This window comes from Anolis carolinensis, chromosome 4, assembly GCF_035594765.1.
Source record: "Anolis carolinensis isolate JA03-04 chromosome 4, rAnoCar3.1.pri, whole genome shotgun sequence".
Classification (NCBI taxonomy): Eukaryota; Metazoa; Chordata; class Lepidosauria; order Squamata; family Dactyloidae; genus Anolis; species Anolis carolinensis.
The window spans coordinates 151362972-151378367 of record NC_085844.1 but is presented as its reverse complement, the minus strand read 5'-3'; the positions used below and the strand labels follow the sequence as shown (position 1 = coordinate 151378367).

General features: G+C 39.5%; 1 protein-coding gene across 1 annotated transcript in view; it reads left to right on the top strand.

Annotated features, from left to right (window-relative positions):
- Positions 1-15396, top strand: part of btbd8 (BTB domain containing 8) — an 85424-nt gene that overhangs the window by 32411 nt on the left and 37617 nt on the right. The window contains exons 3-4 of the mRNA XM_008109245.3: positions 12411-12679; positions 14051-14153. Of these exons, the coding sequence (XP_008107452.2) occupies positions 12411-12679; positions 14051-14153 (372 nt within the window). The remainder of the gene's footprint in view (positions 1-12410; positions 12680-14050; positions 14154-15396) is intronic.

Here is a 15396-nt window from a genome sequence, read left to right as displayed (position 1 = left end):
TATAATTTCACAAATTTTTAATCAGATGGGACTGCAGGCCTGCACAACCTATGGCCCGTCAGGTGTTTGGGACTAACTCCCAGCAGTCCAAGCTGGCTTGTCCAGTGGTCAGGAATTCTGGAAGCTGAAGTCCAAAACACTTGGAAGGCCACACGTTGTGCAGACCTGGACTAAGGAAAAGAGGAGCAGAGGATCATCTTTTTGTTACCAACAAGTAGTGTTGTTACTTCAATAATCTTTTATATAGATCTTCAGTGTTATCTTCATTAAGCTGAAAGGTAAATAACCTGGAATTCATCAATAAAGCTTGCTTTCCAGTGTTTCTGTATGTCTACAACTAAGTTCACAGATTGTTTGTTTTTCATTCAGGATGCATATGGAGGGGGTGTTTTAAAAGATTGCTTTCTGTCTTGACACCTCAACAAGGGATATATTTGTTATGTACAATTAATGCTACAATCTTGATAGATATGGAGGATTAGGTTCCAGATTAACTCCATAAAGTGATCATCAATTAAAGGCAAATCGCAGCTTTTACCCCACATGTGCATATAAAGATTAGGAAACCTCTTTACACTACCTGTTATTAAGTGCACAATAACACCAGATCTAAAAAAATATATTCAAAATAGTAATAATAAATTTAAAAATCCAAAAAAATGACACTGAGCCATAAACAAATGCTGTAAACAGAACTGTGTAATTGAAAAATGCTGTATTAGTGAAGCATCTTAAAGAAAAATATGCCTGTAGCTGATTGCCAGAAAGTAAGCCCTGCAGAACTCAGTGGCTAAATGTGTGAATAATGTATCCAGATGAGATTAATAGCTGTGAATTACAAAATATATATTGGTTTAACAGTTCTCTGTATCCAGTATTTCATGTTGCCCCTGTTTTATTTGTTTTCAGTTATTGTAAAACAAGCAACATAATAGCTAGCTTATTCACAAAATGCGGTTTAGAAAGAACAATTTCATTTTCCCCAAGGCTTAGCGATGGATCTACGTCTTCTAAATGTAGTGTTCAGGCTTCTCATTAAGACACTTCTAGCACTTAATGCATTTTCCAAAATTAAGGAAGATACTTGGTTGTGAATTCTGTGAATAACTCTATTTTTAATTGCCCCCCTCTGTTTTAATATGGGGTTTTGTTTTTAAAGTTGCATTTTGGTGAGCTTCCTAGAAAATTTGTGATGTGAGGAAGTTGTGTTTTTTTTAAAGGAATTCTTCTGTCCACATCAGTTTTCTTTTTCATGTCAGGAGCGACTTGGCCACCTGCAAGGACGTTTCCAAGGGGATACTGGATGTTTTTTGGTATTTTACCATCTTTATGGGAAGCTTCTCTCAATTCCCCGCATTAGTGAAAAATAATAGGAAAAATAGTTCCATTGAAGAGGTAACAGGATCTCCTTCCTAGAGATTCTGGGGTCATCAAGTGAACATTTAATCCAGTGGTTCTCAACCTGTGGGTCCCCAGATGTTTTGGTCTGCAACTCCCAGAAATCCCAGCCAGTTTACCAGCTGTTAGGATTTCTGGGAGTTGAAAGCCAAAACATCAGGGGACCCATAGGTTGAGAACCACTGATTTAATCCATCTGAAATTTATTTCTAAATATGCTCCTTGATTGTCTCCTATTGTGAATGCCCACAATTCATTTGTGGAAAGCCTGGTAATGTGGCAGATTGCCGGAATCCAAGTGGAGACAGAGAAGACCATTTCACCAGGAGAGGCCACTGCAATATACAGCTCCCTTGGTGACCCTGCCACAAAACATGTTACTAGTGTTCTAGGTTGGCAAATTTTGCCGGAATCAAGGCTAGTGCTCTTTGTGAAGCTGGAAAAATAAACTCACAAAAGTGACTAGCTTGGAGACATCTCTATTTGCCTGTTGTGGGCAAGCAGAGGAGGGATTCAATATTCCAGACCTTAGAAACAAGCTTGTGGGACTATGATGCCAAAATGCTATCCGGGCTCTGCCCCATGTAAGCTGCCCTGAGTCCCCTTGGGAAGATGGTGGTGGGGTATAAATAAAGTTTTATTATTGTTATTGTTATCTTCCAATCTTCGATGGGGTGTTCTGGAAAGTGGAATTTAAAAAAGCAGCATTCTCAAGCTTTGTGATGCTTATGTTTTCTTGATAGATGTGGGGAGGTAGGAGCTAGGAGCTAGTGTGGTGTGGTACTTTGAATTTTGAAAATATGTTCATATTGATGTGTTGAAGGACTCTGGGACACCAAGGTTCAAATTCCTGCTTGCCCCTAAATGGCCTTGGGCAAGTTACACTCTCAGCCTAAAAACAAGACAATGGCAAACCTTATCTAAACAAATCTTGCTAAGAACCTTAGGGTTGCCATATATCAGAACTGACTTGAAGGCATATAACACCATGGAAGAGATGGAAGCAGAGCTTTTTTTTCTTCTGACAGTCCACTTACTTTCTCGGTTGACTTGACTGATTTTCAGGATTTTTCAGCCATCCCTTCAGGAGTATTGATCCTCTCCAGCGAATGAACTAGTAGTTTTTTGTCCATGTGGCCTAGAAGTCATTTTCTCCACAAAATGTGTGAAAAGCTGGATCAGCTCAGAAAAGAAAGAGTCATGTTGACAGGTTGTCTCGCAAGGGCTAAACGCCGTCACCACCAAAAGTCCATAGTATATCAGAAATTGCATGGTAGATGTTCTCTGCGTAACGCAAGAGTGAGTGACTTTTTGCTTAATTAAATGCGAGTTTCAGGCCTGTGGGGAAGAGGATATGCTAATTTGACTACTTTATAAAAGTAGAAACCCTGTTCCAGGAGATCCCCTGTGAATTACACAGTTTTTGATTACTAGCGGTTTTCTTTTACTGGTCAAAGGTTATTTATATACAGTACAGAAGTCATATTAGTATTATAGATCTGATGCCGCAAAGTGGAATTGGATTACTGTTATTAACAAATATAATGTGAGGATGGTGAATTTTCATTTTCATGTCAACTTCCTTGCTGTTGTCTCTCCCTCTTTTCCTGATTTTTTTTCCTGCCTTTTTATTTAGCAACCTTTATTGTTGCTAGCAGGACCTTAGAAATTCGATACTGAATTTCATTGTCACGCCATCAACTGAAAAAGAGAAATGCTGGTTCTTTCTGTGCCCACAGCTTCAAAAACAACGATTTTTTGGTCAATTCCAATTAGCAACTGAATAATCAAATTAATTGGATTAATGAGGAGGCTTTAGGAGAACAGCATACTGGTATTTTTATGTTTTAGGGTGAGTGTCTACATTAGTTTTGTGTGTAGATAATGTATTTTTATATTTTACAATTCATGTGTGCAAAAAGCCTTTTAGGACAGTTGTATAATATTTACTCAAATCTAGCATCCAAAAATGTACCAAAAAAGATATATATCCCTAAAAGGAATTGCTTATGGACTTGACTCCTGTCTGCTGGATTGTACGTAAATTTTAGGGTGTTTGCCAGCTGTCTCAATTGGATAAGCTGTAGCAAAGGTTTTAACTTTGTGCTTCATCCATGTTTCCGATCAGAGGGATGGAACTGTTTTAGTTTTTGTTGTAGTTATGTGCTGAAAGTTTGTGTTAATTACAGCAATTTTCCAAGAGATCATGATGTTTGCAGGTCTTGTAAAATTGGGAAGTGGATTTTTGTCTGAGTCAATCCACCTGTAACATGGTCATTGCCTCTTCCCAGTGCCTTCAACTTTGCTGAACATTGTCGTCTTTTCCAGTGAATCCGGTTATCTCATGATCTAACTAACCCAAGCATGGTGGCCTCAGTTTAGCTGTGTTGGCTTCTAGAGCAAATTAGTTTAGTTTTTGACTTTCCTGTTTCTGAACCTGAACCGATGTGTTGATCTATTGATCTGTTGCATAATCCATATTCTCCTCCCACCCCATTTACTATTGCTTCAATGCCCACAACAGAGCTGGAGGCAGCACTGGAAATGTGTCATAATACTCTTCTACTTGAGCCCCCAGTGACGCAGTGGATTAAACCGCTGAGATGATGAACATGCTGACCGAAAGGTTGGCAGTTTGAATCTGAGGAGCAGAGTGAGCTCCCACTGTTAGCACCAGCTTCTGCCAACCTAGCGGTTCGAAAAATGCTGGCCACATTACCTAGGAGACATCCACGGACAACACCAGACCCTTGGCTTAGAAATGGAGATAAGCAACAACCCCCAGAGTCAGACACGACTAGATTTAATATCAGGGGAAAACCTTTACCTTTACCTTACTCTTCTACTTGAAGCTACACCTCCATAATGATAAATATACCTAAATGCCAGTGACATGAATGTAGTTTGACACTATTTGAACTGCCAGGATCAATTCTATGGAATCATGAACTTTGCTGTTTTACAAAGTCTTTAGCCTTCTCTGCCAGAGTACTGGTACCACACAAAACCACAAATCCCAGGATTCGAAAGCATTGAGCTATGGTGTCAAAGAGATTGTAAATGACTCCATTTATATCCTTGCTATTTTCCTTTGCTGTTGACTTTCTCAGGCTGCTTGAATATACTTCTGATTTTATAGTGTTTTGTAAAATGTATTTTGTATGGTTTTAACCATTATACTATGAACTTCCCACAATGTTTTGCCTGTTGGGCTGTATACAAAAGCAATAAATAATAAATACATTAACATAAATTTGTACTGTCAATAAAGCTATGAAGTCTAAATTTATGCTGATTAACCAGCATTTCTGGGAGCTGTTTTAGTCATGTTGTTTACTTTGGTGACTTTGAACATTTACGATACAATAATAATTGAATTTTCTTATCTCTATCTGTAGCTTGTGAAATGAAACAAAAGCTTATGCAAGAAATTATGATTTTTTATTAGTTTTAGCAGCTACCGGAGGTGATATTCCTATTATGTTTTTTAATTTTATTTTTGGTAGTCTGCTATCTCATGTCTATGTCCCATTTAAAAATTTGCATTTAAAGCTTTGTTTTCCAGATTCCTAATTTAGTTCCCTTTGAAAGCAGTTATTTTGTTCCGTTTCCTTTCTCCCTCATTCTTAAAATGCTCTGTGAAGTAAATGTAATTCCAGCTCTGACACCTTAGTGAAAAGAGGTTATTCAAGCTTACTGTTATCTTATATCTTTGATTGTCCTTAGACTATTCATATAAAAACTAATCCCCTTTCTAAACTCCCAGGTATGGAAAAAGAACTGAATATCTCCTCAAGATATTTAAACAAATTACACTGTTATTTATTTCTGTAGTGCTGACTCCAGCCACTTGCTGCTCTTACAACTGTGACCTGCACTCAATGAGAGCCTCAGGAGTACCTATTTCAGATACTCCTCACTGACAACAGCCTCTTCTAACATTTTTCTTTACTCCTTTTCTCATAGCACTGGGATTCCATTTTATTTACATGGCAATGTCCTATGTGATCCTGGGGTGCTAGTTTATAAAATTATTCAAAAAACACTAGTGCCTCACCAGACTATCATTTAGTGTTCCCTTGTGATGCAATCAAAATTAAAGTGGAATAATTATCCTATAATTCTATAATGTGAAAGGGCCCTTGTGTGTTACACTACCTCATCAGTGGACAAGTTTGTTTTTTTTTCCATGTCAGGAGCGACTTGAGAAACTGCAGATCACTTGTGTGAGAGAATTGGCTGTCTGCAAGGACGTTGCTCAGAGGATGCCCGGATGTTTGATGTTTTACCATCCTTGTGGGAGGCTTTTCTCATGTCCCCGTATGGGGAGCTGGATCTGAGAGAGGGAGCTCACTCTTCTCCCTGGATTCGAACCGCCGACCTCTCGGTCGGCAATCCTGCCAGCACAAGGGTTTAACCTATTGTGCTATCGGGGGCTCCAGCTGATAAATTACTCACATTAAGGACTCTAGTGAAATCCTATTGCTGTCTTGTGTCTGTTGACCTTGACGAGATGGCGACTCTCAATTCAGTGACTGACCCTAGGGTCTCCTAGTGAACTTCATGACTCAGTGGAGAATGTCCTGCCCTTGGAGGCCCAGTTGGTATTAGCATTGACTTAATTGTGCTACCAAGCTAAAACAGGATTTTGTATTTAAGTCTTTGTTACCTATTTAAGTATTTCCGAATGTACACGTAGAGTTGTCCCTCTGTATCCACAGAGTAGATCATTGACAGCAAGCTTGTCTGTGGAACGCCCATGAACGCCCAACACAAAATTGTAAACTTACTTGAAATGGTAACATTTTTTTGGTAATCCAATTGCATGGTTCTTGAATGCTAACTTTGTAGATGGAATGGAATGGAATAATCAGAGTATGTTATGTCTGCAAATATCGGAGTGTTATCTATAATTCACATTATAATTGCAAATAGTCCCGAACATCTGCTTGGCTATTTTAAAAGACCCTCTGAATGGGGCGGCACATAATTAGAATGGTTATGAGAAGATTTCCATTTGCTACTCTGTGATGGCAGATACCATGAAAATTATGCACATTTTTTTTTAGCTCATCAGTTATTGTAAGTGTTAGCATGTGGCCCATGGCAATTCTTTTTCTTCCAGGGAAGCCTAAAGGTTGGGTACTCCTGATCTACAGATTCAGTCATGCACCAATACTGCATCCATGGCTTGAAAATATTTTTTAAAAATTTCCAAAAGCCAAACAAAACCTTAATTTTGTCATATTATGTAAGAAACGCCTTTTTGAGTAGTGGGTTAAAGCCTTGTGACTTGAAGGTTGGGCTGCTGATCTGCAAGTTGCCAGGTTCAAATCCCACCCGGGGAGAGAGTGGATGAGCTCCCTCTATCAGCTCCAGCTCCACGCGGGGACATGAGAGAAGCCTCCCACAAGGATGGTAAAACATCAAAACATCCGGGCGTCCCCTGGGCAACGTCCTTGCAGATGGCCAATTCTCTCACTCCAGAAGCGACTTGCAGTTTCTCAAGTCGCTCCTGACACACACACACACACACACACACACACACAGCATACATGGGTTTTGGTGCTGGAACAAACTCCAGTCAATACCAAGGGCCCTCTGGACATGATTTTGAGCAGTTTTAACCTGCTTTAACTTGTTACTTTGTGAGTTGTATTTGTCTTAAATAGTATATTGTTTGTAAATTAGTTTTATATATATACTGCTCTGAGATCTCATGATGAAGCGTGGAATATAATGGTATTTCAATAATACTCAGATCTGTCAATCCCGCACTCTAGCCACTGACTTTTGGAAAAGTGACATGTCCCTATCTAAGTACTCAATGACTGCCCCTTTTAAGATTACATTTAAGGCCAACTTTTGAACCTAAACCTACCAGTCAGGGCTTAGTTGCACAGGGATGTAAATCTTTTTGAAAAACCATGAAGGCTTCCTGCATTGTTTGGTTCTGTCAAAGGTCACCTCACTTAAGAATGTGAAGATGCCATTGGGTCGTTTCTACAACTCTGCACATTGCTTATAGTGTACTTGACTAATGCTGCCTCCTGCAGATAAGTCATACAGTAGGGAATACTGCAGGATTCTTGGCCAAAATGAAGAGCTGCCTACATATCAAATATTTATTAACTGAATCAATTATCATAAATTAAAATATACAGAGAGAGGACACCCCACTTCCTGAGACACAAAAGCTTAGAGTTACAGGCGAATGCAGGATACAGATAGAGCAGGAGTAAGCACCCTTTCTCTTTTTAATTTGGCTATATTTCTTCTTTCCTGCTGTCGTCTTTTTGTATAAAGGCATGCCAGTTTCCCATCACCAATACCTACAGAATGGCTGGAAATTATTAGTTTGTTCAGTGCTGTAGTAATCATAGCTGTATCTTATATGCTGTATTTTACAAATTTCTAATTGGATATTTGTCACCAAGGTTTACAGGAAGGCGTGCACATAACATTATGTTATTGTGATATATGGTGATGTAAAAATGGACACTAAAAGACACATTCCCGGCTCAGAGAAGATAAGAGATATATAATATAGTCAAACAAAATACAAAGTGCTACCTTCTTACATATCTTGCAGGATCCATAAGAAGTCTATTTCTGGATCAGACCAAAGGCTTTCCTGTAGTGGTCAACCAGAGACCTTTAGTAGGAAGCTTACAAACTAAGCAGGGTCAGTAGATACCCCCTTCTCCACCCCCATTCCCTAGGATAATCTTCATTGTGTGTCTAGAAACTTAAATGTGCACTGAGTAGGGCAACCTATAGTTGCCTTCCTATATGCAGTAGATTGAAACCTTTCCCTAAATCCTACAATTTCATAGCTACATAGAAAGCCTTTTCTTAAGATATTTTATGGAGTTAGTGGCAGCTGATAGAGACATCACACTGGCAACGAAAATCTGCATACTTAAAGCAGTGGTATTCCACATAGTAACCTATAGATGTGAGAGTTAGACTGTAAGGAAGGCTGAGTGAAGGAAGATAGACACTTTTGAACTGTGGTGTTGGAGGAAAATTCTGAGAGTGCCTTGGACCGCAAGAAGATCCAACCAGTCCAACTCCAGGAAATAAAGCCTAACTGCTCACTGGAGGCAAGGATATTAAAGGCAAAGATGAAGGACTTTGGCCACATAATGAGAAAATAGAATAGCTCAGAGAAGATAATGATGCTGGGCAAAATGGAAGGAAAAAGGGAAAAGGGTCAACCAAGGGCAAGATGGATGGATATTATCCTTGAAGTGAGGGGTGGCAGGAAGATCTGGCCTGGGCTCGTCCATGAGGTCACAAAGCGTTGGAAACGACTAAATGAATAAACAACAACAGTGGCAGCTGTTCTCCTTGCATTTCATCAAAGCATAGGAAAGTTATGTTTAATTCGAATCCAACTTTCTCCTGACTTCAAAACTTGGGATCAGTTTCTTGGTCTTGCAAAAGTGTGACTGAATGTTGAAAATATGCCACAGAATGTTTACAACTGACTTTTATATTTGGGAATTAGTGTTCTCCTTTCTTGTTTTGGCCAAAGTTATTCCTTATTTGTTGTGGCATTTGAGAGCTTATGACCCCTGCAACAGATTGTGAAAATTTTAGCAGTTAAGTCAGCATGATCTCCCAGAGGGAAGAGGATTTTTTCAACCTTAATTGAGATGACTTGTCTGATAACAGAGTGTTGTAGCTTCGAGGTAGGTATCTCAACTGAAGGACTATGTTATATTTTTCTGGAATTTATTATGAATTGACTAATAAACACAGACACGTTTCATCTGATTTCAGAGTACAATTTTGCATGCCTGTCTGGAGGTCATTTTCAGAACAGATTTGGACGAGAGTGTTTATGCCTTAAAAGAGAACTCTTTTTAACACTCCATAAATTCATGCATATCATCAAACAGATCTTTCTAGGAAATTGTTTTCTTCAAGCCTTTCCAAAAAGAATCAATTTTGTTTGAATATAAGACAAAGATACAAAATCTTGTTTTCTATTACATTATTGAACAGTGAAAGTTATTTGCCATTTCATTTTCATATTGTGTCTATTAAATGTTTGTTAAGATTTGGGGGGGGGGACCAACTAAAATACCTTAGTGTTTTTTGTAAACATTATCCAGAGTATTGTTTATTCCAAATCTTACTATTATATAATACTAGCTTTGCCTGGCCACGCGTTGCTGTGGCTTATGGGAATCCTTTGTTGGCCAGGTGGGATAGCAGTGAATAGCCTTGCAGTCTCAAAGCCTGGCCGTTTTCTGGAGTAGCTGGAGCTTTTTGTTGTATGAACGTAGAGGCATGGATGAGGAGTTGTGCTGGCAGGTTTAGTGTTTCTGAGATGTGTAGTTTTGTTGTTTTGTCCTAGGCCGAAATTTCATTACTCTTTTATATATATAGATACCCTGGCATCTGTGCATCCTTACCTTGGGTACATTTTCTTTCAGTAGGGACTTATGTACTGGGTCATATTGGAATTACAAAATATTAAACCATTACCGTTCAAGCATGATCCATCTGTTTTGTATACATACATACCATATTCATCACTTCTGTAAAAAAAAAACCAAATTTCTGGAAGTATTCATTCTATCTAGATTGTATAAACAACCAGCAAATAGTTTTTCTTGTTTGTTTTGTTTCTTTGACAGAAGACAGGAAGAGACTGTTTTTAGAAGAGAATGGAAATGGTGGGCCAGGTTAACTCTTTATTTTGGAACTGGGAAATCCATGATACATGAGGTAATCTGGCCAGCAAGTCCTTCCCAGCTCATTAAGGCCTTGAAATATTTATTTATTTGTTTATAGTATTTACACCCCACCCTTCTCACCCCAAAGTGGACTCAGAACGGCTTTACAGAACACATATATGGCAAAAATTTGATGTTGACTATACAATTAACAAGGACAGACAACACAGAAGAAGTAAAGGCAGGGTGTGAGGGTTTGTAAAATGACACCATGATGGGATGAGTTGACTGGAAAGGCAGCTGATTGGTTGAGCCAGCCAGGAGCCAGAATTCCGATTGGCTGCTGCCTCTAGCTTGGTGTTGAGGCAAATGGTTTTAACTGCCACTTTCATCTCGGAGAGGGAGGAAAGAGCTGACTGAAAATGGTCAGGGAGGAAATGGCAGCCATACTCTCCGAAACCTAGTTATTTATAAGGCAAATGAGGCATATTTAAGGGGACTATTTATTCCCATGATCTCTGTGTGAATTCAAAAAGACATATATATTTTGTTGCCATGTTTGAACTTTTGTACTGAAGTAAAGGTACTGTAATTTGTTACAGAAGCCTGAGTGACATGTTATTATAGTGCAGGGTTTATCTTCATTCAGAAACTATGGTAAAGCTTCTATTTATCTATTTATTTATTTCTACAACCTTCAACACTTTTCAACTCATTAAGACCTTGAAATATGTATTTATTTGTTTATAGTATTTATATCCCACCCTTCTCATCCCAAAGGGGACTCAGAACGGCTTTACAGAACACATATACGGAAAAATTCAATGTTGACTATACAATTAAAAAGGACAGACAACAAAGAGGATGTAAAGGCAGTTTTTTCTCATTTTATTTCCAGCATCTTTGGAGGCTGTGCTCGACTTCAGGGCGGGGGGCAGGGGGGGGGGCTGCTGTTGCTCAATCTTTCATGCTGAGGAGCTCTTCCCGATCCTCCCAATCAATGTCTTTAAAGGCGCCTTTATAACCTCCCCACTAAAAAGTGGTACCTATTTTATCTACTCATATTTCTGCTTTGGACTCTGCTAGGTGGGCAGGTAAGCTAGGGCTAACGGTGGGGGCTCATCCGCAGCCTGGGGTCGATCAGTAGGATTTTTCTGCAGCACAGTGGTTTATCCTGTTGTGCTAAGCTCAGCCCCAAATATTGCCCCTTCAAACCAGAAAGAAGATAGGAGAACAACTGGTCTGCAGCCTTGAAAGTAAGGAAGAGTGGCTTTCCCCTCCTCATATAGAGGAATTGATCTGTTCCTCTGTTATCTAATATTTTTAAGTTGCTGGTTGAATCTGATTCTGTTGAAACAGCCTGCTGAGTCTTGACATTATGAGGTTATCCACGTTGCACATTTATACCACCATGAATTGATGTCAATTGCCATGTTTCCACCCTAAGGAGCCTCGAATTTGCAGTTAGGTGAGCTGTGAGAGCTTTCCTGCTGAAAAATTTAAATGCTTCTTCTACAATTACCAGGGTTCTATAGGCTGAAGCCGTGGCAGTTACAGTGGAATCATAGCACTATATTTGTGTAATGTGGAAAAGCCCTTTGACCGGGCATGCACCTTGAAATGCTGGCTGAGTCTGCTTTGTTCCGCCTTTTCTCCCATAAAGGGCAGAAGAGTGAAGAGAGAAGTTTGTAGGATCCTCAAATAGTTCTTGAGTGTGCCAATTGAATCCTAAAGTGTATGTGTTGTCGAAGGCTTTCATGGCCGGGATCACAGGGTTGTTTTATGTCTTTCGGGCTGTGTGGCCAAGTTCTGGAACATGGCCAACACAGCCCGAAAGACATACAACAACCCTAAAGTTTATATTTGGCCAGTCTTTTAGACACTGACATTGGGTACTTTCTTTTCTGTGCAGAAAATATGATCTTGCAGTTTGTGTGTTCATCATTTTTAAATTTAATGTTTGAAATCTTTACCACACCTTCATTTATCCAAATGGTTAAGATGGAGACAAGAAAAGCATTAAGTAGCTATATGCAACATTAGGAGATTTGGATAGGAGGGTTCAGGTTTCCTCCTACCTGTGACTTATAACAAACACAAGTTATTTGGATTTCTTTGGCCAGCAGATCTCATAAAGAGAAAAATCCATGTCTTGAGCTGCTTAAGCTTAGAATACAATGGATTTTTGCACTGCATCAACTTTGTTTTACAGGCTGGCACCATATGTATAACTAGAAGGAAGCCCCACTGAGGTCAGTGTGGGGCTTATGGTCCTCTCACATATCTCTGCATGAGACTGCAGCCTGATTTTTCTCTTTCTAGGGCTGTGTATTCGTCTGACAGAAACATTAAAGAAGCTGAGCAAGAGATTCTCGAGAAAGAAATATCAAAGCCTAGATTTACAAAGGAAGATGAAAGTTTTCAAGCTCACCATCTACAGAATGATCACATCTCAGCCGAGCACTGCCTGGAGAATCATGAAAGGACATCTGGTCATCAGTATTCCTCAAACGAAAGCATAGAAACAGAATCTGTTGCAAAAGAAATTCCTGAGGAAGCGGTTGATGCTGAAGGCAATGTAACTGTGTCAGGTGAGGTTTAAATGGTGGTGTATGGCTTTCTTTTGTCACCTAAATGCCAGTGTGGGTTTGTTAACCATCTCCAACAGGGTTTGCAGACATTCCACTGGCAATGTCGTGATTCATAATAATCTCTTGTAACTTGGCTCCTGAATAAAGGAGCCTTACAGCAGTCGATCAAGGTTGCAACAGTGAGTATAGACAGCAATATTTGCACTATTTCTCAAGTAACAGGAGAGAATTGCTTTATACGTTGCGAAGAGGATGATTCCAGTGTAATTGGTGAGACAGAAAAAAGAGTCAGCAATTACAATTTCCCTGTATAACTGGGTCTATTGATTATTCATTTGAAATTTTACCCCATTCTTCAGCTGGAGGGTAATAGGAACCATTATAACATGATTGTTGGCAGGTTTTTAGTGCAAAAGGCCCAACGTGCAGTGAAAAAGGGGTGTAAAAGGGGGAATGTGAAACTGACTCACTATTGAGTGATAAGCACCTTTTTTCACCATGCAAAAACACCACCTTCTTCCAACCTTACAGACTATATTATGTTTCTTACGCTTCATTTCTATCTTAGAGTTGCATCATGGAGTCAGCAAAACACTGATATGAAGGATGACCCATTTCTCTCAAAGATTAATATTTTCTTCCATAGGCACCGACATATTGGGCTCTTTATTAGTTGCTTCCCCCAGAAAAACACAAATCAGCATCTAGGCTTAGTCAAAATATTGGTATTGGTGGGGACAGAAACCTAATATTTCAGCTATTCACAGCATGTGCTGTGCTGCCTTTTTTTCTTTCATGTCAGGAGCAACTTGAGAAACTACAAGTCGCTTCTGGTGTGAGAGAATTGACCATCTGCAAGGACATTGCCCAGGGGACGCTCAGATGTTTTACCATCCTGTGGTAGACTTCTTTCAGAGTCCCACATGAAAAGCTGGAGCTGACAGATGGGAGCTCACTCCGCTCCCCGAATTTGAACCGCCTACCTTTCGATCATCAGTCCTGCTGGCACAAGGGTTTAACCCATTGCACCACCAGGGGCTCCTTGCTATGCTGCTGATTTATGTCTCCCAAATACAAAAGTACTGAATGAGCTTTTAAAATAGAATACGAGTTACAAATGGTCTATTAATAAGTGGATTACAAAATACGGTTTAATAGCTGTGTAATGATTTTAATGATTTTAACTATTTTTAATACTTTGATGTTTAATTCTATTTTGATGTTTATGTGCTGTTGGTTTGAAATTGTCCATGGCATTATTTTTAGCATTGTTAGCTACTTTGAGTCTGTTTTAAGAGAGAAAAAGCAGGATATAAATATAATAAATGAAAATAACATTTTTTTCCCTTTCTTTGATTAATTCTAAAACAGAAACTGCATCTGGCTTAGGAAAAGATCTCTTGGTGATGTACACAAAATGCTGGTTTTCAGATATTACTATTTGGATTGATGGAAAACAGTTTAAAGTACACAGGTATTATTTTTTTAAATGACAGTATCCTTAAATATAGGCTTTCTGATAGGGAACAAAATATTGAAATGTATTTATATATATACTGATTTTTTTTGGCCTGCATCTTTTAAATTCAGGCTTCCCAAGATCTTTCAATTGTTTAAAAAAATCATACTAATATAAACTCAAAGGTCTAGTCCTATATTTACTCAGTAGGGGATCAGGCTTGTTGAACTCTGTTGGACTCATTTCAGAGTAGACATGTGTAGGAGTGTAGTTGTAGAGTTAAAATGTTATGCATTTCTACCAAGCTGAGGAATGTTATTCTTAGTGATATAAATATAAACAAGTTGCTTATATACAACTTACTGACTCTTTGAGTAGTCATCTGTGCTCTCACACAAATGGGTTTTGTGCCTGGTAGCGACTCCGTTTGGAAAGGTTTTGGCAGGACACCTTGCCCCGTTCCATATACCACACATGTTCCAGGCCGCCAAGCTACTGTCTCTCAGATTCCAAATCTGATGTGAAATTGACAAAGATCTGAAAGAGGGGAGCTAAAATGGGTTGTGTGGTGGCACAGGTGAACACTTGAAGAACCGCAGTTACAGGTAAGCAACCTGTTTTTCGTCTTTGTGGTCTCTTTGCATCGCACAAATTGGTGACTGAAGCTTGCCCATGGTGGGTGGGTCAGATTTCTCAAGAATAGCAGAGACCAAAATCAGCATCTGCCCTGGATCTGCAGGCCAGTCTATGGTGGCGAATGAGTATGGACCATGTACAAGGGTCCATACAAAGGTCAGGTAATGCTATCCTATGTGAGAGTGCTGCCAACAAAGCCAAGATTTTGTTGAAGCTTGTTTGCTGATTGGGTTTCAGTTTGGAGTGAGAGCTACTTCAGCTTGCAGGTCCCAATAGCTTTAAATACATTATTTGAATATGTAGCAATGGAGCCTCCAGTGGCGCAACGGGTTAAACCGCTTAGCTACTGAACTTGCTGACCCAAAAGGTCGGTGGCTCAAATCCAGGGAGTGAGGTGGACTCTCGCTGTTAGCTCCAGCTTCTGCCAACCTAGCAGTTCAAAAACATGCAAATGTGAGTAGATCAATAGGTACTGTTCTGGCAGGAAGGTAGCAGTGCTCTATGCAGTCATACCGACCACATGACCCAGGAGGTGTCCACAGACAATGCTGGCTTTTCAGCTTAGAAGTGGAAATGAGCACCAACCCCCAGAGTCAGACACAATTAGGCTTAGTGTTAAGGG